Source organism: Lissotriton vulgaris, chromosome 11 (assembly GCF_964263255.1).
Source record: "Lissotriton vulgaris chromosome 11, aLisVul1.2, whole genome shotgun sequence".
Classification (NCBI taxonomy): Eukaryota; Metazoa; Chordata; class Amphibia; order Caudata; family Salamandridae; genus Lissotriton; species Lissotriton vulgaris.
In genome coordinates, this window is record NC_141699.1 from 58,755,123 (window position 1) to 58,780,722 (window position 25,600).

At 44.8% G+C, this 25,600-nt stretch overlaps 1 protein-coding gene across 3 annotated transcripts in view; it reads right to left on the bottom strand.

Moving 5' to 3' along the window:
- The window catches only part of LOC147678958 (allantoinase, mitochondrial-like), a 394,121-nt gene that overhangs the window by 110,319 nt on the left and 258,202 nt on the right, over positions 1-25,600 (bottom strand). For all 3 annotated transcript variants that reach the window (XM_086942692.1, XM_086942694.1, XM_086942693.1), the window contains one exon: positions 22,311-22,497. In XM_086942692.1, coding sequence (XP_086798818.1) covers positions 22,311-22,497 — 187 coding nt within the window. The remainder of the gene's footprint in view (positions 1-22,310; positions 22,498-25,600) is intronic.

Consider the following 25,600-nt stretch of genomic DNA (forward strand, 5'->3'; position numbering starts at 1 on the left):
TGAGTAGAAGAGAACAATATAATTTCAGATTCACAATATTGCTTCAGGCTGGGAAAATCTACCATCGATCAATACTTGAATCTCTATATGGTCATCAATTATTATACAGTTGCCCTCTCCGAGTCAGTCCATCTTGCCTTTATGGACCTTACGTTGGCTTTGAGCGTGCTAATAGTGATAAACTGTGGATTATTCTTTTTATGGGATCTTCATGTAAACACAACTGTATCAGTTAGATACTCTAATGATTCTGCATGTACAAATAGTTTTAAAATGAGGAGAGGGGTCTGCCAAGGGTGAATTTGTGCCCATTTTTTATTTTCCTTTTATATAAATGGGTTAGAACAGGCGCTAGTAGCTGCCAAAGCAGATTGCCCTCACTTTGGTTGTCGACCCCTTCCGGTACTCTTACCTGTGGATAATGCTGTATTGATGACCAGGACAGACAAAGGTCTGCAAACCCTTTTAAATTCCTTTGATATGGTTATGAGCAAGTTGGATCTGTCCATTAATTTTACCACATCCTTTTTTAGGGTAATGGGTCCTCGCTCAACAAGTTCTAAAACATTTAGGGCCCTATTTTGACGTCAGTTGAATGCCTCCGATCTGCGTCTGAGGCTTTCGACAGGCATCTGCGGTTTCACTTTCAACTACCGCATTAGAAAGCCAGCAGTCGAAAGTGAAAATGGCCAGTCACTCAGGTTGATTCTGACTGGCTCCTTTTCCAGTCGGAGGGCCCACCGTAATCCCTGAGTGCGGCCTTGCCGCAGTCAGGTTTACAGTGTCAATTTTCGACAGGCTTTCCATGTCTGGCTTCCAGACATGGAAACCCTTTCAAAAAGCGAATTTGGGGGCCCCTTGCAAGGTGCCCATTCCTCCACAGCCTCTGGTTGTGGGCCTTTAGTGCTCTCCTGTTAATCCCTGCACCATGTGGCAGGCACCTTAAGGTTCAGGGATGAACAGAGTCTACCTTTTCTCTCATAAGGTGCGATTACATGGTATTGGCAGTGTTGGGACTGCCGACCGGAGGTCGATCGGTCCAGAGACCACGGCAATGTCGGGCGGACTCATCATTATCAGGCCCTTAGTATGAGTAGTCAGTATTTTGCAAAGGTTAGGACTTTCCTCTATCTGGGTGTGTTATTTGACTTCAATATGAGCTGGAAACTTTTAGTTACAGCAAAGAAAGAGGAGCTTAGGAGGACTATTGTTGCCGTTTTTAGCTTTGCAACAAGACAGAAGAGAAGACTGCTCAGGGCATTAGTTAAAATCTATCAAGCCAAGTGCATTTCAAATGCATCTAATGGGAACGATATTTGACGTTTTATAGCCATAAATGAACTCCAGATCCTAGAAAAAGATTTTTATGGACACCATTCGTGCCCTCCCCCAAAGTACGTTGACTGTTTCTCTTAATACTCTTAATACTAAATATTGTTTGTTACTCGAAACCGGTCCTGGGATGCTTGTTTCCAGTCCAGGGAAACCTGGCCTGGCAATTTGGTTTGGCCCGCTCCCATTGGGCACAGCATCAAGACTGAGTTGCATATGGCTGGGTACGAACAGGAATGGCATGGGGAGCACAAAAACAATGGATTTAGGCCCAGATCTTTGTACTGTGGAGAATGTATGACATTGTTCTGCATTCTGTCCATCAATTATTCTTTTTGCATTTGTCATCCCAAGTGAGACGGGTAAACCCAGATGTTGGTCCTCTGCTCTCCCTGCCATTGTACTAAAGCTGTCCTGCTGATGAGGGGTGAAACCCCGAAACCGGTCCTAGGATGCTTGTTTCCAGTCTAGGGAGGACCTGGCCTGGAAATTCGGGCTGGATTGCTCCTAATTGGGCGCAGGGTCAAGACTGATTTGCATATGGCTGGGTTTAAACTTGGAATGGCACGGGAAGCAAAAAAAAGAATGGATTTAGGTCGAGATCTTTGTACTGGGGTGAATGTATGACATTGTTCTGCATTCTGTCCATCAATTGTTCTGCGTCACGTTGTAAATACCCCGCTACATGGCGCTGGTTTTGCGCCGCCGCTGCGACACAAAAGTGACACAACGGCGGCGTAAAAGAGGAGCAAGGGGCTTGTAAATCTGCCCCAAAATATTTTATGTTGGCTTATTTACCAGGCATCCCTGTTTATTTATCTGAGCTCTAATTATTCTCTATAGCATTAGCTGGACAGGTTCTGGCAATATTCTGACTCTTTAGCGAGGCCCACAATCCTTGGATTTGGTGGAGCAAATTTTGAAATTTAAGTCAGCTGGAAATGGCGCTAATAGAGAATGATCCCCAGAGAAAACAGTTTGGCCTGATCTGGGATCCTGTGCAGGGATGATTTTTACTGGAGGCTGCTTCCCAGAACCGGTCCTCTTAGCGTTTAGCTGTTTGTTTTGTGGATCCACGCAACCTCTTCCCCACCTATCTATTTTTCATTTTTTCAATGTCTTGGCTCTTTCTTTTGGTCAGATTTTTTATTTCTTACTATATTATGTTTTGTATGATTTGGTAACTTTTCTTCATTTAGGATGCTCTTTTTTGTTTTTTATGCCTATGTGCCCTGTATGCTTGGTTTCTGCTATGTAAAATTCAATAAAAAGTACAAATAAAATGCAACCAGGTTTAAAACCAAATAAACGTGTAAAGCAGGAGCTATATAAAGCTGAATGGAAGTTAAAAATTATTCAAGGATTTAAACTGCTCTCTTTTGAACTACAACCATTCACTGCAAGTAAAATAAGCACTGGCAAAGCCACAATCTTGCTTGTTTTAACCTGACAAAGAGCTATTGGATTTGACAATGTTGATTGTAGCTTTGCAATCGAGGTAAGTAAAAAATGGCTGCAGGTGCATGAGCACCTGTGCATAGCTCTCTATTAAGCAGCAGGTGCCGTGGTACCTGGGCCCAGGAGTATGAGGGGCCAGCTCACCCAAATTTTGTCATGTTCCTTTTTTACTGTATTTCAACATTTATGTAGCACTTACTATCTCTATGTGATGTGCTATGGCACATACCCACATGGGCAGGATGCTACATCATAGAGAGCACTTGTTTGAAAGGGAGTTCCCTTTATTTTGATCCTATTTGGAAAGTGTTTACATATCATACATGATGATCAGCAAGGTGTGTATATCATGTTTTGGGACACAACTCTTAGCAGAGTTATGGATGAAGAACTGCGATTGATGTGCACTCAGTTTATAGATTTCAGTAAGCTGTCATCTTTGGTCAGCTCTTTAGGTCCCTTTATGGTATATCTTAATGATCACAGCCCACTAAACGGGTTATTGCACAAGGTAATCTATTCTGAGATTTGTGCGAGACGTGTGTGTTTGTTAATGGTCCTGAGCAGGCAAAGGTCTGAAGGACAACAGATCTGCTGGGATGGGCTTTGTTACAATCATCCCTTGTAATATATGGATGTCATGATTAGATGTTAAGAAGCAATAATAGTATTTTGTTCGTTGGGACTGCAGTAGAATAAATTAGGGTACCACGTGGCCAGTGATATGCCTGTTCAGTTGATGGTGGTTGGTTTGTTGCTGTTGGCTGGTACAGGATTGTGTGACAGACATGACCCATTGTGATTCTGAATTATGAGAGTGTATGTGAGCCAAGCAGCAATGAAAGTATTATGCAGCTGTTTGAACGACAGTCAGCTGTACAATTGCTGAGTTATAGTATTATATAATTTCTAGGCTAAATACAAGGCTGCCCTTCATAACTTACCTAGTCATAACATTTTGTTAGAGTGCTTGCAAGCATGGAGAAAATGTGATGGCTGGGCTGTTCTAGATCTGTGGACTGTAGATTGTATTTTAAGGAGGGAATTATTGTTCAGTATTATGTCAGGGTTATGGGATGGTGTGGTTGTTTTGGAAAGGACCATGTTTTCACCTCTATTGAACTATAAATGCTCTTGGATGCTTTGAATCGTGGCTGGCAATGAGATCCAGGGCATGGTAGCTAGTAGTGAGAAAGCAGTGCCTGCTATGGATTTCTTCTGGAAAGGTTGAATGAGGATCCATGGTGCAATCCTGTATTGATTTTGTTGGAATTTGTAGGAATAGTTGCCATTTTCTTTGGGAGGCTCTGTGGATGATTCAAAGTGCCCTGAACATTGTCTAGCAACAGGCAACCTATGAATTGCTTGCAGGACCGGTGGCATGCTCTCTCTGCGGTGGAGATGGAGAGAAAGTCTTGCAGCAGCAGGTTGAATTATTTGTATTTTACACAGTTTGAAACTGCAGGTGCTGAAGAACAGGCGCGTGGCATTGTCGAGCTTGGAGATCATAAGTTTGAGGATAGATTGTACCTTTTGTTGGTCTTCAAGGTATGGGAAGATGTATAACCCTCTTTTCATTGTTCATTGCTCATAGTGACCTTGTTCACATGTGCTATCAATGACAAGTTTGAATTTATGGTCACCCCAAGCTTTCTTATCTCTCCTGATGTAGTTGGAGGATCATCAAGTTCCTTAGGACATATGAGAGTAGACTGGTGTTTGTGCCATTTTCCGCATGAAATGCTTTCTGTCTTTGCGGTGTTGACGTTTAGGTGGTTATTTGTCATCCATTTATTTAAGGCAAGGAGGCAGTTTTCAAGTCTTGTCTTTAGAGGTCTGGTAAGGGAGTGAGGTACATGTTGAGTAAAAAAGTCGATATGATGGACTACTGAGGGAAGCCACAATGCCTGGTGTGAGGGGCTGATGTGAATGGCGGTAGGTAGACCAATCTCTGTCTTTGAAGTACGAAGCCATATATTTCAGAGTATTTTCACGGAGATGATGGAGATCATTTTTGATCTTTTGAATGTTTGTGATCAATTCCATGGAAATGTTTTGGTTTTCTTTTATTCAGCAAGTGCCGGCTATCACTACAAGATTTCTAGGCATTATTGTTAATATGTTAGATGACACTAGGTTGAAAGTTATAGAGGTTATAGTGGTATGGTAATATCTATACCTATTAAAGAGAAGGGAACAGCCAGGTCTTTAGTTGTTTTCAGAACCTCACATGGCATGTTTTCTTTTTAGGTCTCGGCTAAAACGCGCGCATCGCGTTTCTCGCCGAGAACTATTGTTAGCGAGTGTGCTTCCCAGGAGACACTCCTGGCCGCGCGCATCGCCTTGGAGGCGATTTGACACGCGCACGCAATCGCACTCGCTGTGGGCAGCTGCTGTCGAGCATTCACACAGACACACACACATACCAGCGCCCACGCACGCACATACAGACACCCCCCCACACATACACACGCGCACACACACACACACACACACGAGTGCTCCTCCCCCCCCCCCCACCCTCCGCCGTCGCACACAAACAGGCTCCAGAATGTAAACAAAGCACCGATTGGGTGTAAAACCGGCTCACAATACTGCAGGCTGTATTGAATGCATTGGCTAACTCTCAATGTATGTAACTGTATATTAAATTCGAATTCCACGCCGTAACAGAGCTCAAACGGTTGCTGCCATCCTGATCAGTGCACCAGCCGCGCCTCACTATGCATTAAAGTCTCGCGCTCGCTGTGGGCAGCTGCTGTCGAGCATTCATACAGACACACACACACACACCAGCGCCCATGCACGCACGCACATACAGACACCCCCCCACACATACACGAGTGCTCCCCCCCCCCGCTGCACACAAACAGGCTCCAGAATGTAAAGAAAGCACCGGTTGGGTTTAAAACCGACTCACGATACTGCAGGCTGTATTGAATGCATCCGGAGAGGTTCCCCGCGCGGCGTAGCTCTCAAAAAGTTATACGAAGTGTGAGGCTGTGAACAAGGGTACACGCTGTCTACGCGTCCCTGTCTGCAGATGTTCAGACTATTTGGGGGCATAATGCTTCTCTTGCCTGGGAAATGTTTACAATGGGCAGGGTAATCATTCACGGACCGTTCGTTTGGCCGGGCCGCGATATGCATTTAGTCCGCCTGCCTCCTTTTCCGGTCCGGACGCCGCCCCACCCCCGTCACATGCGATATTGCCTGACTTCCGGTGCGTGCGCCAGTGGAGACACAACACTGCAGAAAGGTGTGTTGTAAAGGAAGTTCATGATAAAATATTATAATCGACGCGCTTTGCAGACTGTGAGTGCAGAGTTGTGAGTGCGAAGTGTGAGTGCAGAGTAGTGTGTGCAGAGTAGTGAGTGCAGAGTGTGAGTGCAGAATGAGTGTGTAGAGTGCAGAGTAGTGAGTGCAGAGTAGTGAGTGCAGAGTAGTGAGTGTGCGGACTAGTGATTGCAGAGTGTGAGTGCAGAGTAGTGAGTGCAGAGTAGTGAGTGTAGAGTAGTGAGTGCAGAGTAGTGAGTGCAGAGTAGTGAAGAGTAGTGAGTGCAGAGTAGTGAGTGTGCAGACTGCAGAGTAGTGAGTGCAGAGTAGTGAGTGCAGAGTAGTGAGTGTGCAGACTGCAGAGTAGTGAGTGTAGAGTAGTGAGTGCAAAGTGCAGAATAGTGAGTGCAGAGTAGTGAGTGTGCAAACTGCAGAGTAGTGAGTGCAGAGTAGTGAGTGCAGAGTAGTGAGTGCAGAGTAGTGAGTGTTCAGACTGCAAAGTAGTGAGTGCAGAGTAGTGAGTGCAGAGTAGTGAGTGCAGAGTGCAAAGTAGTGAGTGCAGAGTGCAGAGTAGTGAGTGCAGAGTAGTGAGTGCAGAGTAGTGAGTGCAGAGTGCAGAGTAGTGAGTGCAGAGTAGTGAGTGCAAAGTAGTGAGTGCAAAGTAGTGAGTGCAGAGTGCAGAGTAGTGAGTGCAGAGTAGTGAGTGCAGAGTGCAGAGTAGTGAGTGCAGAGTAGTGAGTGCAGAGTAGTGAGTGCAGAGTAGTGAGTGCAGAGTAGTGAGTGCAGAGTAGTGAGTGCAAAGTAGTGAGTGCAGAGTAGTGAGTGCAGAGTAGTGAGTAGTGAGTGCAGAGTGCAGAGTAGTGAGTGCAGAGTAGTGAGTGCAGAGTAGTGAGTGCAGAGTAGTGAGTGCAGAGTGCAAAGTAGTGAGTGCAGAGTGCAGAGTAGTGAGTGCAGAGTGCAAAGTAGTGAGTGCAGAGTGCAAAGTAGTGAGTGCAGAGTGCAAAGTAGTGAGTGCAGAGTAGTGAGTGCAGAGTAGTGAATGCAGAGTGCAGAGTAGTGAGTGCAGAGTGCAGAGTAGTGAGTGCAGAGTGCAGAGTAGTGAGTGCAGAGTAGTGAGTGCAGAGTAGTGAGTGTGCAGACTGCAAAGTAGTGAGTGCAGAGTAGTGAGTGTGCAGACTGCAAAGTAGTGAGTGCAGAGTAGTGAGTGCAGAGTAGTGAGTGCAGAGTAGTGAGTGTTCAGACTGCAAAGTAGTGAGTGCAGAGTAGTGAGTGCAGAGTAGTGAGTGCAGAGTGCAAAGTAGTGAGTGCAGAGTGCAGAGTAGTGAGTGCAGAGTAGTGAGTGCAGAGTAGTGAGTGCAGAGTGCAGAGTAGTGAGTGCAGAGTAGTGAGTGCAAAGTAGTGAGTGCAAAGTAGTGAGTGCAGAGTGCAGAGTAGTGAGTGCAGAGTAGTGAGTGCAGAGTGCAGAGTAGTGAGTGCAGAGTAGTGAGTGCAGAGTAGTGAGTGCAGAGTAGTGAGTGCAGAGTAGTGAGTGCAGAGTAGTGAGTGCAAAGTAGTGAGTGCAGAGTAGTGAGTGCAGAGTAGTGAGTAGTGAGTGCAGAGTGCAGAGTAGTGAGTGCAGAGTAGTGAGTGCAGAGTAGTGAGTGCAGAGTAGTGAGTGCAGAGTGCAAAGTAGTGAGTGCAGAGTGCAGAGTAGTGAGTGCAGAGTGCAAAGTAGTGAGTGCAGAGTGCAAAGTAGTGAGTGCAGAGTGCAAAGTAGTGAGTGCAGAGTAGTGAGTGCAGAGTAGTGAATGCAGAGTGCAGAGTAGTGAGTGCAGAGTGCAGAGTAGTGAGTGCAGAGTGCAGAGTAGTGAGTGCAGAGTAGTGAATGTGCAGAGTAGAGAGTGTGCAGACTATTGAGTGCAGAGTTTGAGTGCAGAGTGCAGAGTAGTGAGTAGTGAGTGCAGAGTAGTGAGTGCAGAGTAGTGAGTGCAGAGTAGTGAGTGCAGAATGCAGAGTAGTGAGTCCAGAGTAGTGAGTGCAGAATGCAGAGTAGTGAGTGCAGAGTGAGTGTGCAGAGCAGTGAGTGCAGGTGCAGAGTGGTGTGTGCTGTTGAGTGCAGAGTGCTGTTATTTATGATTTAAGGAAAAAAAAGAAATGTCATGAGCAATGCCAATAGCTCTACTTTTAATGATGCCGAGACCATTGCATTGTAAATGCGTGTTTAGATTTGGGAGTGCACTGTTACACAATTTGGCCACTGCCATAGAGAAAGAGCTTTTTAAAAGAGGACTCTTCAAACTGTCATAAAGTAATTTATGAACAAGACTGGGTTACTCAAATCTAATTCTTTGAGGAACTGGAAGCCAAGGCAATTTCTCTAAGGCTGGTGGTATAGATTCAAATTCCTTCCAGTCAAACACTACTGTTGCTGCTGAATCAACTTGAGTTTCTCTATTGATTTTACTGAAACATCCAAACATAATGCATTACAATAATCCAGTCTCACTGAAATGAATGCATTTATGATCAAAAGTCTTTGCTGGAGCACAAACAGATTAAGAATACGCTTCAGAACGTGCACTTGATAAAGACAAGTACTGGTCACAAAATGAATTTGTTTATCCATTGTGAGTGTTGTATCAAGGTTAATACCCATATTCTTCACCATTCATACCAAATTAGGTTCTGATCAGAGTGACATGTGCCATAAAATATTGTTCCACAGTGACATAGGCCACCCAGGGCCCAAGATCTATCTATTTCCTCCTTTTAACTTCAGGAGGTTGCTGGCCATCCATTGTTGGATACCGACTATTCATTACCATAGATTTTGTAGCCTCATGCTGAGCTCCCCATCATTCACAAATAGAACCTGGGTTTTGTCAGTCTACAAAGGGCTGTCAGGCCATATGTTTGCATTAGGTGGGCCAACAGCACCATATATAAGTTAAATAGTAATGATGAATTTGCTGATGTCTGAGGCACTATAGATGTCAGCTTTTTTGACTTTTAATGAGTGTCAACCCATAACCACCTGAGTGGTTTAGTTTGCCAATAAGCATTGTCACGGAAGGCTTGCAATCACAGTGTTTCCATGTTTGACACTCTGGAGTGCAGAATTCTGCTACGATATTGCCGCAGACCATTTTGAATCTGCATGCAGAGCAGTATTGTCTTTTTGCAGTCGTGGTGGCTATTTTGTTATACTGGAGTAGTAATCTTTTGTCTTTTTCATCCCTTGATTTCCTCCACTTTCATCGTGGTATGATGAGTTGTGTTTCATTCTTTCAATCTTCTGATTAATACATGTACTTTTTTGTTATTGACCCTGAAAGTGGTCTTTAGTGGTATTTGGATTTACAATGCAGGAGTGATCCAGTTGTAGAAGGTGTGTATATAGCTTGAGGTTGCATGTTAATTGGAGTTGTTTTGAGATGGGAGCTGAGTGTTCCGAGGTCTAGTTTTGTCTATCCGAGGTGCATTTGCTGTTGGCCGTTGTTGCTGATTTTGAAGTGTTGTAATTGATGGGTAGAATGATCCTGAAGGTAATAATGTTGTCGTCACTCCAAATTATTTGGGGGCTGTGGAAGTCTGTGGCCTGTCCCGGAGGGGAAATATTATATCAAACGTGTCCCTGGGGAAGTGACTTTGACCAGAACCAATCTTGATTTGATGGCTATGTTCTAGTTAGAGTCTTCTTGTCAAACTACATGGTGATTGCTCCTAGTAGGTGTAGGATGAGGTGCTCCAGAATAGTCTCAGTCACTGTATCTAGTAGATCATCATTGAATTTTGTAGGGTCTTTTCCAGAGTCAGATTGGCAGTGGGATAAAGAGGTACAGCGTGCGCATAGATATCCTTTTACATTAAAACAGGGGGCCAGGAAAGATGGACAGGGCTCCTATCCCAGAGCGATCTTGATAAATGTAGGTAACTACCTGCTGAGAGAAGAGATTATTGCCAAAGCTAGACCAGACAGTAAGAGGGTATTTGAGGGTACCACATTTTTTGCCAGGCCTGATTTTTGCCATGTCACGGTCGAGAGGAGGTGGCGGCTCAGGCAGCTGATCGCACCATTTCAGGCATTAGGGTCAGAGGCATACCTCCTTTTTCCTGCTAAACTGAAAGTTGTAACAAAGGGGAAAACTAGAGTGTTTATTTCCGAAATTAAAGCCCAGCAGTTCATTGAAGAGTTGAAGAACAGGAAGGGGGCTTAAGCTGATGACTAGGATATGATAGTTGGGGTCACAATATAAGTACAGATTGGATAAACAATAAGGGGAACCATGGACTCAGCTAAGTGAAGAGATTAGGCTGAGAGGGGAAGCGACTGACGCAATTCAAAAGCGGTCACACATAGGTCTGTTGACCTATTTGCCTGTGGAGGGGGGGGGGGAGACCAGGGTGGGAACCGTGGGGAGGGGGAGCGGGGGGAGGGGGGGGGGGAAAGAAGTACTGTTGCACGATTTACAATGTTTGACTCAGCACGATTACACATCATACAGATTCCAGAGTATGTGGTATATAAAAAAGTTAGTTTTTCATATAAGGAAAATGTGGAAGTACGATGACGTGTAGAATTGCCTCAATTAACGTTTGTGGTCTTAATTGTCTTAATAAGAGGTTGAGGGTGGCAGCACTGCTAAAATCTTTGAGATTGGACTTGGTGTGCTTACAAGAGACACATATTGAAGGTACAAGAGGCTATTTAATGGAACAGCTTGGCTACAGGCTATTGGCTAATACTAAACAAGGGACAAAAACAAGAGGAGTAGCGGTTTTGGGAAAGACTAGGGAGATAACAGTTAAAAGAAAGAAAGAAGATCAGTGGGGAAGATGGGTCATACTTGAAATTTGTTTTAAAGGAAAGACTTTTACACTGACGTCAATATATGGTTCTACCGAGGATGACCCTGATGTTTTACAATACCTAGATATTGAATTAGCTCAATGGCCAGAGCCAATAGTATGTATGTTGCGGAGATTTAAACATACATGTTCCGGATGGTTCTAGCTTGCAGACGGGTGGATACTATGGGGGGAGGAAGAAGAAAGTATATAAGGCTCTAGTAGATTTGGTGACACATAATTCCCTGGTAGATCCTTGGATTAATTCACAACAACAGGTAGATGGTAGCACATATTTTTCGGCCCCGCATAGGTCTTTGGTTAGGTTGGACTACTTTTTAATTTCTAGGACAATATTTCAGGATGTCCAAATTGAGAAACAACCTCGGATAATATCTGATCATAGTCCATTGATTATAACTATTAAATTAGGACAGGGTCAGAAAATGAGAACACAATGGACATTTGAAAGATCTTTACTAACAGATGACGCATATAGAAGTCACATGGAAAAATGGATAAAATTCTATTGGGAAATTAATAGAGGATCTGCCAGCTTAGGTATCGTCTGGGACGCTTTCAAGGCGGGAGTAAGGGGGGAGACAGTTAGTTATGTATTAACAAAACAAAAGAAGGAGAAAGCGAGATTGGAGGAGGTGAGAGTGAGATTGATAAAAGAGGAAGAAGATCTTGCTATAGCCTTAATACAGAATGCTCCAGTAGAGCCACATTTGTATAGGATTATAGCTGTGAAAGCAGAAGCAGTAGAATGGATTGCAGAGAAGGAGGCAAGTAATTATTTGGCTAAAAAGGAGAGCGCATATGAATTAAGTGAAAAGGTAGGGCATATATTGGCGGTTCGCACAAGACAGAGACTTGCTACTTTTGATATTAAAGAAATTAAGGATAAACAGGGCAACTTGGTAAGCGAGACAGAACAAGTAAGAGAGGTCTTTAGGGAGTACTACGCATCCCTATATACTCCAGAGAAGGAAGAGAGCTTTACAGATATTGGGAGATACTTAAGGGGAGTCCTGTAAATTGTCTGAAAATGGAAGAGAAGAACTTGAGATGGCAATACAATTAGATGAGTTTAATACAGCACTGAATAGCCTGCCATCAGGCAAAGCCGCAGGGCCGGACTTGATCCCTGTGGAGTTTTATAAAGTATTTAAGGATGTGTTATGTAGCGATATGTTTAATATTATGATTTCAGCACAAAAAGGAGATGGGTCTCCCCCGTCCTGGGGAGGGGCAGATGTTATTGTAATTCTTAAAAAAGGGAAAGATCCAAAAAATACTGGATCTTATAGACCGATCACATTAATGAATGCTGACGTCAAGGTCTACTCTAAAATATTAGCTACAAGGCTATCAGGGGTTATTGAGAGTTTGGTAAGCCCCGTCCAACATGGATTTATACCGGGAAAAGGGACAACGCAGCACATCAGGACGGTTCTAACTATGTTTGATGCTGCAGGTGGACTGGGAGACCCGATGGCAGCACTATTCTTAGACGCCGAGAAGGCATTTGATAGGGTCTCATGGAGGTATTTATGGCAAACTTTGAGGTGGTCGGGGATAGGTGAGGGTTTTATTAGGGCTATACAGGGGTTATATATTGATCCAATAGTCAGAATCAGAGTTAATCGAGGATATTCAGCAGATGTCACTATAGGAAGGGGGACAAGACAGGGGTGCCCTTCATCTCCACTCCTATTCGCCCTGTATTTAGAACCATTGCTCCGTAGATTAGAAGGCAATCCTTTGATTACGCCAGTTAGAGTGAATGGGTGCGTTGTCAAATCCCTAGCCTATGCCGACGATGTGGCAATTCTCACCTCTGACCCCCATGTGTCAATTGGTCAAGTTGAACAGGAAGCGGAGCTATTTGGGCAAATTTCTGGGTATAGTCTTAATAAAGCAAAGACCCAGATTGTAGAAAATGGATATTCTAATTGTAATGATCCGCGTGTGGTTACTTCGGCAGTTTATTTAGGGGTGGCTATTTCGGCAGATATTGATAACGTTGTGGGAATGAACATCGCCCCCCTATTGGCAAAAGTCAAAAATGATTTGGAAAGACTTAATAATTTACATCTGTCTCTTGTAGGAACCACAAATGTTATCAAAATGTCAATTCTTCCTAAGTTCCTCTATTTTTTCAGAGCCATTCCCCTTCTCTTTGAGAATAAGTGGTTTAACTCATTAGAGATTATTCTGAATAAATTCATATGGGCGCAAGGTAAGACGAGAAGGGCTTATAGATTTATGGCTCTCCCAAGAGAAGAAGGGGGGTGGGGAGTCCCTGATTTCAGGATGTATTATCTTGCTGCTGCCCTACAGTATATGCAGGGGCTAATTGGGGGAGGGGGTAAGACACAAAAAGTTACAAGTATGTCGACAGAAATCTATAAGGCTGTTCTGGGTGAAGAAGTTGAAAATTGTTTTTTAAACTGTATGGAGTATGGGTACTACAAAAGGACCAGGTTTAAAACACTAAGTGCTGCCGTTAGAATCTGGAATGTTTTTTTAAAGAAATCAGGTCTCGGCAGGTTTAACAGATATGTTAGATTGTACAAGAATAGGTCACTACCCGCAGCAATTTTTGCAGATAGCACAATGGCTGGTTGGGCTGAAAGGGGAATTAGTCAGATTGGGGACCTCAGAGGGAGTGAAGCGATGCTACAGTTCACAGATCTAGTGACGAAATTTGCCATTGATGGGAGATCCTTTTTTAAATATCTCCAGGTTAGGAGCTTTTTGGGTGGAAAACAGGGAGGGCCTGTAGGATTTCAGAGGAATGAAATTCTAGAGAAAATACAAATCTCTGGAGATTGTACAATTAGGAGCCTGTATGCATGCCTGGTGAAAGGAAGAGTAGCCGATATAGAGAAATTCAGCAAGAAATGGACAGCTAAACTGGGTATTCCAAAGGAGTTATTTCAAGAGTCACTTGAGCTTGCACGTATGGTTTTATGTTCGGCGCCTCTACAATCACAGCATTTTAAAACTCTGTACTTCTTATACTTTACCCCAGCTAGAATAGCTAAATGGGGAGGAACCACGGGCATTACATGTGCAAGGTGCAACCATCCGGAGGCGGATATAATACATGTCTTTGCTACTTGTCCACAGCTGTACACACTGATTGAAAATGTTGAACGATTTTTAAATAGGACTTTGAAGTTACGTATAACCCTTACACCATCAGTATTATTGTTGGGGCTGGATCAGGATGGAAATACACCACATAAAGAGTTTATTTTTGTGGCTGCTGCAGTTTATAGACTGACTATAGCTAGAGCATGGCTAGATAAAAATCCACCCACCATGCAAACCTGGCTGGCTAATTTGTTAGCAGCCTACAATTTGGAGAAGCCTATTTATTCCAGAAAAGGGATAAGGGGTAAAATGAGAGGATTAAAAATATGGGAACCCATAACTAGATGGAAAGAGAATATGGGGTCTCAGTAAGTCTAAGGGCCATTCTTTTGTGTTTTTGTATTTTTTTTGGTGTTTGGCTTTTTCATTCTCGTGTTCCCATGCTTTACCTTATAGGCAAATAATATGAAATGCAGTATATGTAATGTATAAATTGTATGATGTGTAAACTGTGCAAATTATGGAAATAAAAATTTAAAAAAAAAAAAAAAAAAAAAAAAAAAAGAATTTTGTAGTGCTGAATGGTGATCTACATATGAAGAGGAAGGAACAAGCAAGAGTTGAGGTGAGGAGGCATCTTACCAGCAAGGACTTTTCGGGATTCATGGTGACAGGTTTGAGGTAGTTATTTTGTGCTTACTTTCAGATGATTGTTATGCCTCCTCCATTTTTGCTAATACATTTTTTGTTGATGATGCCGTATTCAGGTGGAGTGGCATCTTGGTGCAGAGTCTTCGTGGAGCTACATTTCTGTAATGAAGGTGAGGTCTAGCGTGGTTTTTGAGAGCATATAACATATGTTAAAGCAGTTTTGTCCTTGAATATTGTGGTGAAAAGCAAGCATTTTAGTTCTTGCATCTCTGTCCTCTTCAGGTGATGGTGCTTTGAGGAGATGTGGAAGTGTATAGGCGAAGCGCAAAGGCGTAGAGGATGTGGGTTGGAGTGAGTTGTATGGCTTTGGCTTAAGATGGCAATGAAGGGTAGGTTGTTGAGTTGCAGGGTTCTGAAGCTTGAGAGGTGAGCGTTTGGACTTTTGGTGGGAAGCGTTAGAACCATAGCTGCTGGGGTGCATGGTGAGTTGAATGGGGTCATGCACTGTTCACTTCTCGGGCAGGGATTGTCGAGTTTTATTGTTTTTTTAAACTTTATTTTCCAGTTTACGTTGTATCAGAAGTCACATACATGCAGATCCGTTCACTAGTGATTACAATGTCATTGTCTCAGAAGAAAACATATACAATTTAGAATATCAATAAGTACTATGCCTGACAAGGCTGGTAATATGAATACTATAATGCAATAATGTCGTCACTCCGAAGGCCAGCCCCTGCCCCCAGCAATCATTGTTCCCCAAAACCGTAAGAATCCCGATATTGTTCCCCATATAGTAAATATCTAGGTCCGCCGCAATTCCTCAACATAGGAATGATATGGGCCCCAAATGTCTTTAGGACGGGAAGAGCTTGGCATTATGCGGGCATAGATCTCACAATTTACATTACAATAGGCCAAACTGTTAAGCCAACCCTGTACTTTAGGTGTGGTTTTCCTACCCCAATGAATTGCCACCTCTCTTTTTGCCAATAGCAGACCCAGTGATGCAAACCACCTGTAGTGAAGGACATGTCCTTGCAAGATGTGCAAAGTTAGCATGGGGTGCAGCGCATTTCTGGCAAGTGTGTGGTCTGGATGGTTCTATCCTGTGTGCTTTAGCAGGGGTGAAATAGATGCGGCGTAAAATTTTAAAATGAAGAAGTTTGTGCATACTGTTGAGTGAGACTTCTTTTGTGACAGCACAACACTTGGGCCACTGATCATCAGTTATCGGGCGGCCCAAGTCTATCTCCCAATCATTGTGGACTTTGTTGTCATTTACAGGCCTCATGTTAGCGCAGACTTTGTACAATTTAGAGATTAGATGCGCACTGTTTGTGTTCTCCATTATCATCATAAGAGGAGGGAACAATTCTGGTTCAATCGGGAAAGTAGGCAGCGTGGCACGTAAAGCAGAACGGATGCGGCCTAGGACAAATCTATCCATGAAGCCACTGACTTGGTAACGTGTATCATCCACTAGTGAGAAGTTGTGGCCCCAGGGTATAAGTCTCCGAGTTGGGTAATATCTAATGTTGTCATTGTGCGCTGCACCAGTCGTTCACCCGATATCGGGATCCATTGAGCATTTGGAAGGGGAAGGGCGGAAGAATATAGTGCAGCCGCACCGGTCAGTCATCTCAATTTATCCCATGCCCAGCTTGTAGTGGAACCACTTTGTATGTTGTGGGTGTCCCTGGGAATGACCTTGGGCAGTGGATAACCGCTCTGGCAGAGCAAAGCCAGCTTCAGGCCAAAGAAACGGTATCCTTGCATCAGGATGGAACCAAGCATGGGCATAGCAGCATTGGCCCACCAGGTAATACAATCGTAGATCCGGTACGCCATACCCCCCTCTGTCATATGGCAGTGTGAGCACAGGCCACAGAACACATGGCTGTTTCCCTCCCAAGACCAGTCGTGTAAGGTGTGTGGGCAATGTCTGGAAAAAACGGTAGTGAGGGGAATGGGGATATTATTAAATAGGTATAAAAATTTGGGAAACACCACCATCTTTAGAATTGCTACTCGGACCACTATCGACAAGGGCAATCACAGCCATTGTTCCACCTGAATCTCAAGTGTGCTGGTGGCCTGTCCATAGTTTAAGCGAATGATCTGTGTAGTGCCTAAATGGATGTGGATACCCAGGTATTTGACGAATTCTGTGCACCATTTAAGTGAAAGTTCACACTCCCACTGCTTTGTGCTCGAAGTTAAGGGAAAAATTACTGACATGTATCAGTTGATGCCTTGTCCAGAGAAACGGCCAAGAGTATTTCTATGATGAGAGGTTCTAGATTTACTCAGGCCCCCTGACATATAGGATAGTGTCATCCACGTAAAGCGAGACCAGGAAATGGGCAAGTGTTAAATCGTAACCCCCGCTGCAGGTGTCGCTCCTGAAAGTGGCGGATCAACGGATCCATGGCCAGGATAAACAAGAGAGGGGACAGGGGTCAACCCTCGCAGTGGTAGCAATGAATCCCACAGGCATGCCCATACGGCGCATCACTGAGAAAAAAAAGGGCCACTCCAAGGAGTCGAAGGCCTTCTTCGCACCTAGAAGGATTGCAGCAGCAGGGACATCCAGATCAATCCTATGAAGGACTGCAAATAATTTACCTGAGATTAAGCAAGGTGGACTGGTGGGGCACAAAACCAGATTGACTGGAGATATTATAAACTCCATTAATTGAGACAGGTGATTAGCGATGACCTTGGCTAAGATTTTATAGTCCAAATTCAGAAGGGACAGAGGTCTGTAGGATCCGCACAATGATGTATCTTTACCAGGTTTAGGGAGCAGGATAAAAATTGCCTTGCGAAATGTGGGGGGAAGCACTTGTTTCTCTAAGGCCTCCGTGTAGACCTCGATCAGCTTCGGTTCAAGCATGTCTTTGTATTCCTTTAAAATGTCACCCGTGAAGCAATCCAACCCAGGGGCTGTAGAGTTAAGATGGACAAGGGGCTGACGATGAAGGCCCAGATCCTTGGAGTGACCGGCACCTGTTTTGGCCTATTAAAGATGCTGCGGAGGTTTCTGCCTCTTCTGTCGGAGGAGCACAGGAGGCTGACTGTGCAGGCTCTGATAGGTTCCAGGTTGGATTATGCCAACATTCTTTACCTGGGCCTACCAGAGTACCTGTTGCAGCGGCTTCAAGTTGCGCAGAATGCGGCGGCCAGGGCCATTTTTGGCCTAAATAGACGTACTAGTGCCTCGGGCCTGTTGTTGACACTGCACTGGCTACCCATTCGTAAACGGATCGCTTTTAAGGCCATGATTTTGGCCTACAAGGCTCTCCACGCTGTGGGAGCAAGGCATCTCCAAAAGAGACTGACCTTTTACCATCCGGCTCGTTCTCTGAGGTCTGAATCTTTGCTCTTGGCGGTTGTCCCTCGGGTTAAGAGAGCGCGCCTGGGTGGCCGTTCCTTCAGCCTGCTGGCCCCACAGATGTGGAATTCGCTTCCGCTCCCACTCAGGGGGGCTTCGAGTTTGCTTGACTTCAGGAGAGGTCTTAAAACCTGGTTGTTCATGCAGTAGTCCCTCTAGTAGTCCTTCTTTTCCTGTATGTTCTGAGCGCTTTTAATGTGTTATGTTATTGTGAATCAGTTCTCCTTACCCAAAGCGCCGGGACACTCTTTTTGAGTAACCGTTGCGCTATATAAAAGAATAAATAACATAACATAACATAACAGAGCCACGGAGGGCTTCAATGGCTCCAAGTACATATGTAACTGAAATAGGTTTGCCTTGCTGTACAGTGGCCACAGCATTTGCGCTAGCACCCTGCCAGGCCAGTCACCTACTCCCTATCGCCTGGCTGTCTGGTATTTGCCAAGTACAATATCTCCCGGTCTGCGGTATCCCTATATTCAGTCAGGAGGGCCAAGCGCTGTCCCTCCGCAGCAGATGGTGAAGAATGCCAAGAGGCATTATCAAGCACAGTGGGTAACGTGTTACGAAGATCCTTGAGTACCCTAGCATGCTTGGCAATAGAAACGCCCCTGATGACTGCCTTAAAACTTTCCCAGGAGTCCACTGAGCCAGTGTTAATTGCAAAGTAGTCCTCAATGGCCTTGCGTTGTTCCGTCTTAAAAAGGTAATTGTGTAGAGTGCGGCTCGGGAAGCGTCATTGCCACTCAAATCCCTCAATTCGAGGGACATTCAAGTGTAGCAATATCGGGGAGTGGTCAGAATATGCCAGAGGGAGTGCCTTAGGCCTGCAGAAACAGCCTGCAATGTTAAACTTGCGGAAACAGCCTGCAATGACAGGGGAAAGTAACCAAAAATCAATTCTAGTCCAGGTGTTGTGCTGGCCGGAGTAATGTGTGTAATCTGTAAGGGTGGGATTGCACTCACGCCAAATATCTAAAAGCGAAAACAGTTCACAGAGTTTTAAGAGGGTGCAACATTACTGTGGTTTAGTATCAGGAGACACTGTGGTGCTGTCCAGTCTGGGGTTAAGTAACAAGTTGAAGTCCCCTCCCACTAATAGTAACTGTGGCTCCAACTTCGCAACTTGTGAAAGAAATCAGGGGAGTCCATGTTCGGGGCATACACTCTCACCAGGGCCCCACTGTATCCCACCAGAGATCACGTGACAGTGATGTATCTACCCTTGGTATCACGCTCAACAGCACCAAGACTAAAGGGGACCCTTTTGTGGATGACAATGGCTGTACCCCTGGCATAGTTGCTATAATTGGCGAAGTATATATGTGCACCCCAGCTTGCACCAAAACGTTCTGCAACTGTTATGGGGAGGTGCGTTTCCTGCAAGTAGGCAATATCTACATTAGGTCTCAATAGGTAGTGAACCACCTGCCTTCCCTTGCAGTTGTCGTTGAGACCTTGCACGTTGCAGGACACCAGGGACAGGTTAGAGAGGCAATCTATATTACCTAGATACATTGCCATCCGAGGAACGTGTCAGACCAGTCATAGTAAGGTAGTGACAAAGAAAAACTATTTGTGACAGTGTACACAGCTGCATACAACCGAAAAAGGATAGGTAAATCTGATCAACCCCCACCCAGCCTCACCCCAAACAGAGCAAGGCCAATCCCAAGCGAAAGGCATAACATGAAGTACCAATTGACTTTGTACTTAAATGACAATTCCCAAAAACAGTACCCCTGCATGAGCAAGAACAAACCCAAGGGATACACCTTGGGGGTGGCAATGCAAGGGCAATCAACCAGCCAAGTGAAACATCATAACAAGATGAATAACAGTTTCCCCAAAAATCTTACAGCAGAGAGACAGAAACTGTGAAGGACTGCTAACCAGTGCCGGAGCCGGAGAATAGGTCTGCACTAGCATCCGAACCGCTATGCGGGGGGAGGGGACCCCTCCACCCACCAAAGCTTGATTGTTATTTTGCTTGTATGCCTGGCAGAATTCCTGCCAGGCATACAAGCCGTAGGAGTGTCAAAAATACGAGCCCTGCCTCCCACATAAACTCAATTGGGCGGGTTGGAGCATACTATATTTTAGACCCAGGTTCCTGAGGGTGGACTTCACCCGATTGCATTTGCGACGGGCATCCCGTACCATCACAGTGAAGTCCAGATAAAAGGACAACTTAGAGCCCTGCCAAGCAATGTCTCCACGCTCTCTAGCCAGCCTCAGAGCTGAGTCTCGGTCATGAAAATTCATGAGATGTGCAATGATGGGTCTGGGCGGGAGTCCAGGTTTGGGTCGAGGGACCAACAATCTGTGTGCTCTTTCCAACATGAAGCCAGCAGTGAAGGACTCCCTGCCAAACAATTCAGATAGCAAATTCTCAACAAACAGGTCCATGCGGCTGGTGGCAGTTGTCTCCGTGACCCCCAGGATACAGATGTTGATGTGCCCACTGAGTGCCTCAAGGTCCTCATTTTTGGTTGCCACATCTTTTAGGATATGTTCAACATGCTCCAATCTTTTAATTGATTGTGCAGTCCCATCCTTAAAATCAGACATACGTGCCCCTGCTACATCGAGCCTCCTGTTGTGCACCTGGATTTTGGTCTCTTGGATGGCAAGATTCTTATCAAGCAAATCAAAGCGACTGTCTAGCGCCTTGAAACCAGCCCTCATCTCCTATAGCATGGAAGTGGTGACAGTGTAGGAGTCAGTTGAGTGGTCCGTTCCTTGTGCGTTATCTGCCATGCTGGTACTTTCCAAAGGGGCCCAGTCTACAAGCTTTTCAAAGGGGAGGGTCTTTTGTTTGGGATCTTTGCAGCCCATGCTGCGGACAGGCAACACAAATGGAAAAGCAGAACAGAGGATCTCCAGGTAGTATTACAGGAACGCAGCAGCCAAAACAGTGAAGAAAGCAGAGCCAGGGTATGGGATTCCACTGATAAAGGCAGCATCTGCAAATGAGTCGCCGGCACTGTGAAAGTTCGTATGTGGGGGGCGCAAGTTATAAGGAATCTGCGTCTTGATGCAGCAAAGAAGACCATGCAGGCCAGCACTAGCCTGACCCCCCCCTACCTCTCAAAGGAGCCGAAGATCACCAGGTGGGTCGGAAGCCCAGGGCGGACATTTGCCGTAGCCTCAAATCAACGGGACCAGCTCATTGACGCCCAGTGGACCGACGTCTCTGCCCATCTCAGTCACTGCAGTAGAAGGGTGCTCCGCAACTCAGCATACAATTCTGTGGCTTTGGACGTCTGATCAGCACAAACTGGTTCTGCCGGGGGCCCGCAGTTTAACAGAGGATGCAGGCGACAACACCCATGGCTATGGTGCAGCTCTGTTTCAGGCCAAGGGGCGAGAAATACGCAGTCTGGTGCCCCCTGCAAGGTGAATTCAGGGACCTGATGGGTGCATCTCCACTCCGCTGGACTGCAGGACTCTGTGGGCCATCCCCCTCCTGTCTCGTGCATCTGCACATCCTGGGGGCGCCGCTAATGTTTGCAGATGGGCCCTGTCCCCGCCCACGTTAAGGATGGCAAGGGGCGCGAGCAATATGACCCGGACCCGTCACGCGGCCGCTCCCTTCACTAGTAATGCGGGGTCAGGGAGGGGGAAGAAGCACTGCCACACCGCTATATCCACCAACTCACCGCCAACACAGGCCCGGTCCTGCGTAAGCTGATCTGCTGCTTCTCCGTATCCTCCAGCCTAGCAGTTCGGGAATGACGCAGTTTCGCTCTGTAGTTGGCCTCGCCTCGCGGCCTCACCCGGAGCTGTATCACGGTTGTTACGGCACCCAGGCGTCTCATGTTTATTCCTTCTGGTGCAGGATGTGTTCTACACTCATAGTTTCACAATAGCCGGTTCATATTCTTAAGTGCGTCCATATTTGTGATACATTGCTATCAAAAATGTAAGCGCATGAGTATGAGGTCATATTCATGTAAATGCTGTTTTTAGACCATTAAAAGATTAAAAATAGCAATCTGGGATGTTATGGGATACTGTGGTTTTTGCAACATAATTTTACAAATATTTTCTCTACTTCTTTTCAGGGTAGAACAACCAGCAGTGTAAAATGTGTTTTGGCAATGAGGCCCAAGGGTGTGCGTGGTCGTCTAGACCCATTTACGTCTGTATTTGTTTTACTATAGTGTGTCAAGGGAGCATTATCCTTGTTTGCCTGAGGGCTCATGGCACCCTTGCTGTGCTACTGTTCCCCTTCCGCTGTTTGCGTTCCTATTTTTACCTGATTGGACTTGCTTCTAATAGGGGGGGTGCACTTGTAGAAGGTGGAACCTGCAGGAATGAGCTCGGAGTTGAGTGTTAAGTAGTGGTGGGTGGTCTCCACAGTGATCGGTGCACCAGCCTTGCGAGCCTCACGGATGTTTGGCAGGGCCTGAGAAGACGAGAGATGAACAATATGGCATCGGACCCTGCGGACAGGAGGGAACAAAAAGAGATGACAGAGGTTTCAATCAATACTTCAGCTACTCAGTCACAATAACACAAAATAATATGCAATCCAAATGTAGGCTGAGATCAATATAGATATTTAGATGTGTTCAGTGTCAGACCGTCCTCATGGCTAACTTCAACAAGAATTGGCAATGCCAATACGTCTGGCTTATGAATGAAAGTGTCCCTAGTGTCACTGATGGGTTTAGCCACTCAATAGGTCATCATACATGTACCCTGTCACTCATTATTACACTCATACATCCATTTGTCCAGCCACTGACTCCTATTTCCGTTCACCCTCTGATTTAATCGTATTTAAAATACACAAATTCAACAACATATGAAACCCTGTTACTGTCTAAGCAGAGACATCATATGCTTGCAATAACAAAACAAAACACAGCAACGGATGGAAGGCTTGCAGAAATATTGTAAATAGACTATCATTGTTTTAAAGTTCCAGCATGGGCAAACATTTAGAACCAATGCGTTGGCCATCTTGGAATGGTAAAGCAATGTTACACTATGAAGAAACGCATTCCTATAATGGTCTCCAGGTTTAGAGAAGTGCACACACGGGATGTGTTGTAATGCAGATGAAATATGCAGCAAGCAAGTTACCCCCTAGCATTGCCTGGAGAGCTGTAGTATTATTGTAAGAAATATATATATATTTTTTTAAAATGAGAAGCAAAGAAATTAAAGTGCTACAATAAAAGGAGACCATTCAAAACTAAATGACTACTCAACAATCCTGACACTGGGGTACACATTTGTTTTCAGGCGGATGTACACATTGCAGTGTCTTGTAAATAAAAGAACGCTGGAACTCTTTTAGTTTCCACTGTACACTGTAGGCCTGTGATGTAAGCGTTGGAGAGATGAGATGAAGGCAGGCTTAGAATGTTGAGTGCAGACTAACACACTACCAGGACATAAAAAACATAAAAGTACATGACCTAACCTTCAGTTACACAGCACCCTGCCCTATGGGCTACCATATGGGTGACTTATGTGCAATAAAAGGGGATTTTAAGGCTTGAAGGGAATTTTAAATGCTAAGTCAATGTGGCAGAAAACTGCAAACACAGGCCCTGCAATAGAAGGCATGAGACATTGTGAATAGGCTACTTTTGTGGGTGGCAAAATCACTTTTGCAAGCCCACTAGTAGCATTTAATTTACAGGCCTTGGGCATGTAGTGCACATTACTAGGGACTTATAGGTAAATCAAGTATACCAAGTGGGTATGAGCCAATGTTACCATGTTTAGGGGAGCATGCACAATCACTGAAGCGCTGGTTAGCAGTATTGAAGTGGGCAGAGTCCTAAAGCCTTGTATTCACTCAGCACAAAGACGTGGCGAGTCGGCTGGATTCGCCGCTGGATTCATTCCGCACTAGGTTTCTGTCATCAAGGGTACTGCCCACGTGAAACCTCAATACCGGAACACTGTTCCCCACCGATGTCCAGGCTACACAGCACCTTACTAAACATTACTGATCCTATGCTATCTAACTCAGGTTTCCTTCCTCCGTCTGGGACGTCCGCCGCCTACCCACAGGCTGAGCCTTCCTGGACGTTCCGTCACCCATTCAGCACCGTTTTCAATGACAACCCGGTCCTGAAGATGATCCTGATTGATAGGATCGAAACGTCGTCGACCGTTCAGCGCAACTGATGGTGCATTTTCCACTGTGGCTCTGATAAATAACCCGCTAAACCTTTCAAGAAATTTGTATTATAAATCATTGCTTTGAGTCACATTGTTCACTGGATACACTGTATATATTGAAGCACCTTTGCACCATTTCTGCTGATCACAATTGTCACTTGCGTCGCCACTTCCTGTGTCAAGTACACATTTGGATCACCAAGTCCAATTCGTGGTATTTGATATTTGTTCCCTTACAGTGCTGCTACAACTGAATACATTATTTTGTTCTTAATTATACGATGCCATGAGCACATTTCTAAAATCATTGCTTGAGTCTCCTTGTCTCCGTTCACGTAATGCTTGATGCATACATGTCTAATTGCCTTTCAGAATAACACCAGTTGAGATATTGTTTGTTCATTCTCGAGTCCTAAAGCCAGCAGAAATGAGGACAGAAAAATGGAGGGAGGTAGACAAAAAGTTGGTGGGAGGCCAACTTAAGGCTGCCAGGCCTAACAAAAACAAAGGTTTTAAACTCCACCAATTTGTAGATGGCATGAAACTCTATTGAAAACGTTGCTTATTAAAGGACATCTCAACTCTCAAAAAAGAAAGGGAAAGATATTCACCTGTGCGACAGATATCTACCTACCTACAATTAAACCCTAAGAAAATAGACTTCCTTTTAGTTTCCAACAAGTCCAATAAAATGATTGACCTAGCCCTAATCTCAAAGCATACAGACTGTGAATACTCCTGCAGCTGTGTAATCACTCAGTGTCGTTTTTGATAGCACCTTCCAATTTAGACCGAATGTCAGCAAACGAGCACAGTCTAGCAACGAGCACCTAACCCCAATGAAAAGAATGAAGCAAGGATGTGCGGAGGGAAAAAAGGGTCCCTGTCCCTTCACATTTTTTCTTCTTTCACTTTTATTGCTACCCTTGGTTGTTCATGTGTTTATCCGAATATATTTTATTTAGCCCCATTGGAACACACACAAACTCCTAAACTTGACTGATACGTACCGAATGATGGGGGTGCCCCTTAGAAAGCTTCTACTGAATTGGTCCATTGAAGATACTGCCTACTGCTAAGCACACAGACGCTACCAATAGTCCTTCAGAGACGAAAGCTGGCACTAGATATGAAAGCACTAAGAAAAACAATGACTATGAATTCCAAGATCTTGGGTGCAAATTAAGATGACGAATCAGACTCAAGAACATTTTAAAATAGTATCACTTAATGTTAAGGGCCTGAACCACCGAGTTAAAAGGAAAAAAATCCTGGACTATATTTATAAACAGTAGGCAGACATTATTTTTCTACAAGAAACCAAACTAGATACTAAGCTAACAGAATCTTTCCATGACAATGAAAACACAGACATAGCGTACTTACTGGCGGTTTGATAAAAAC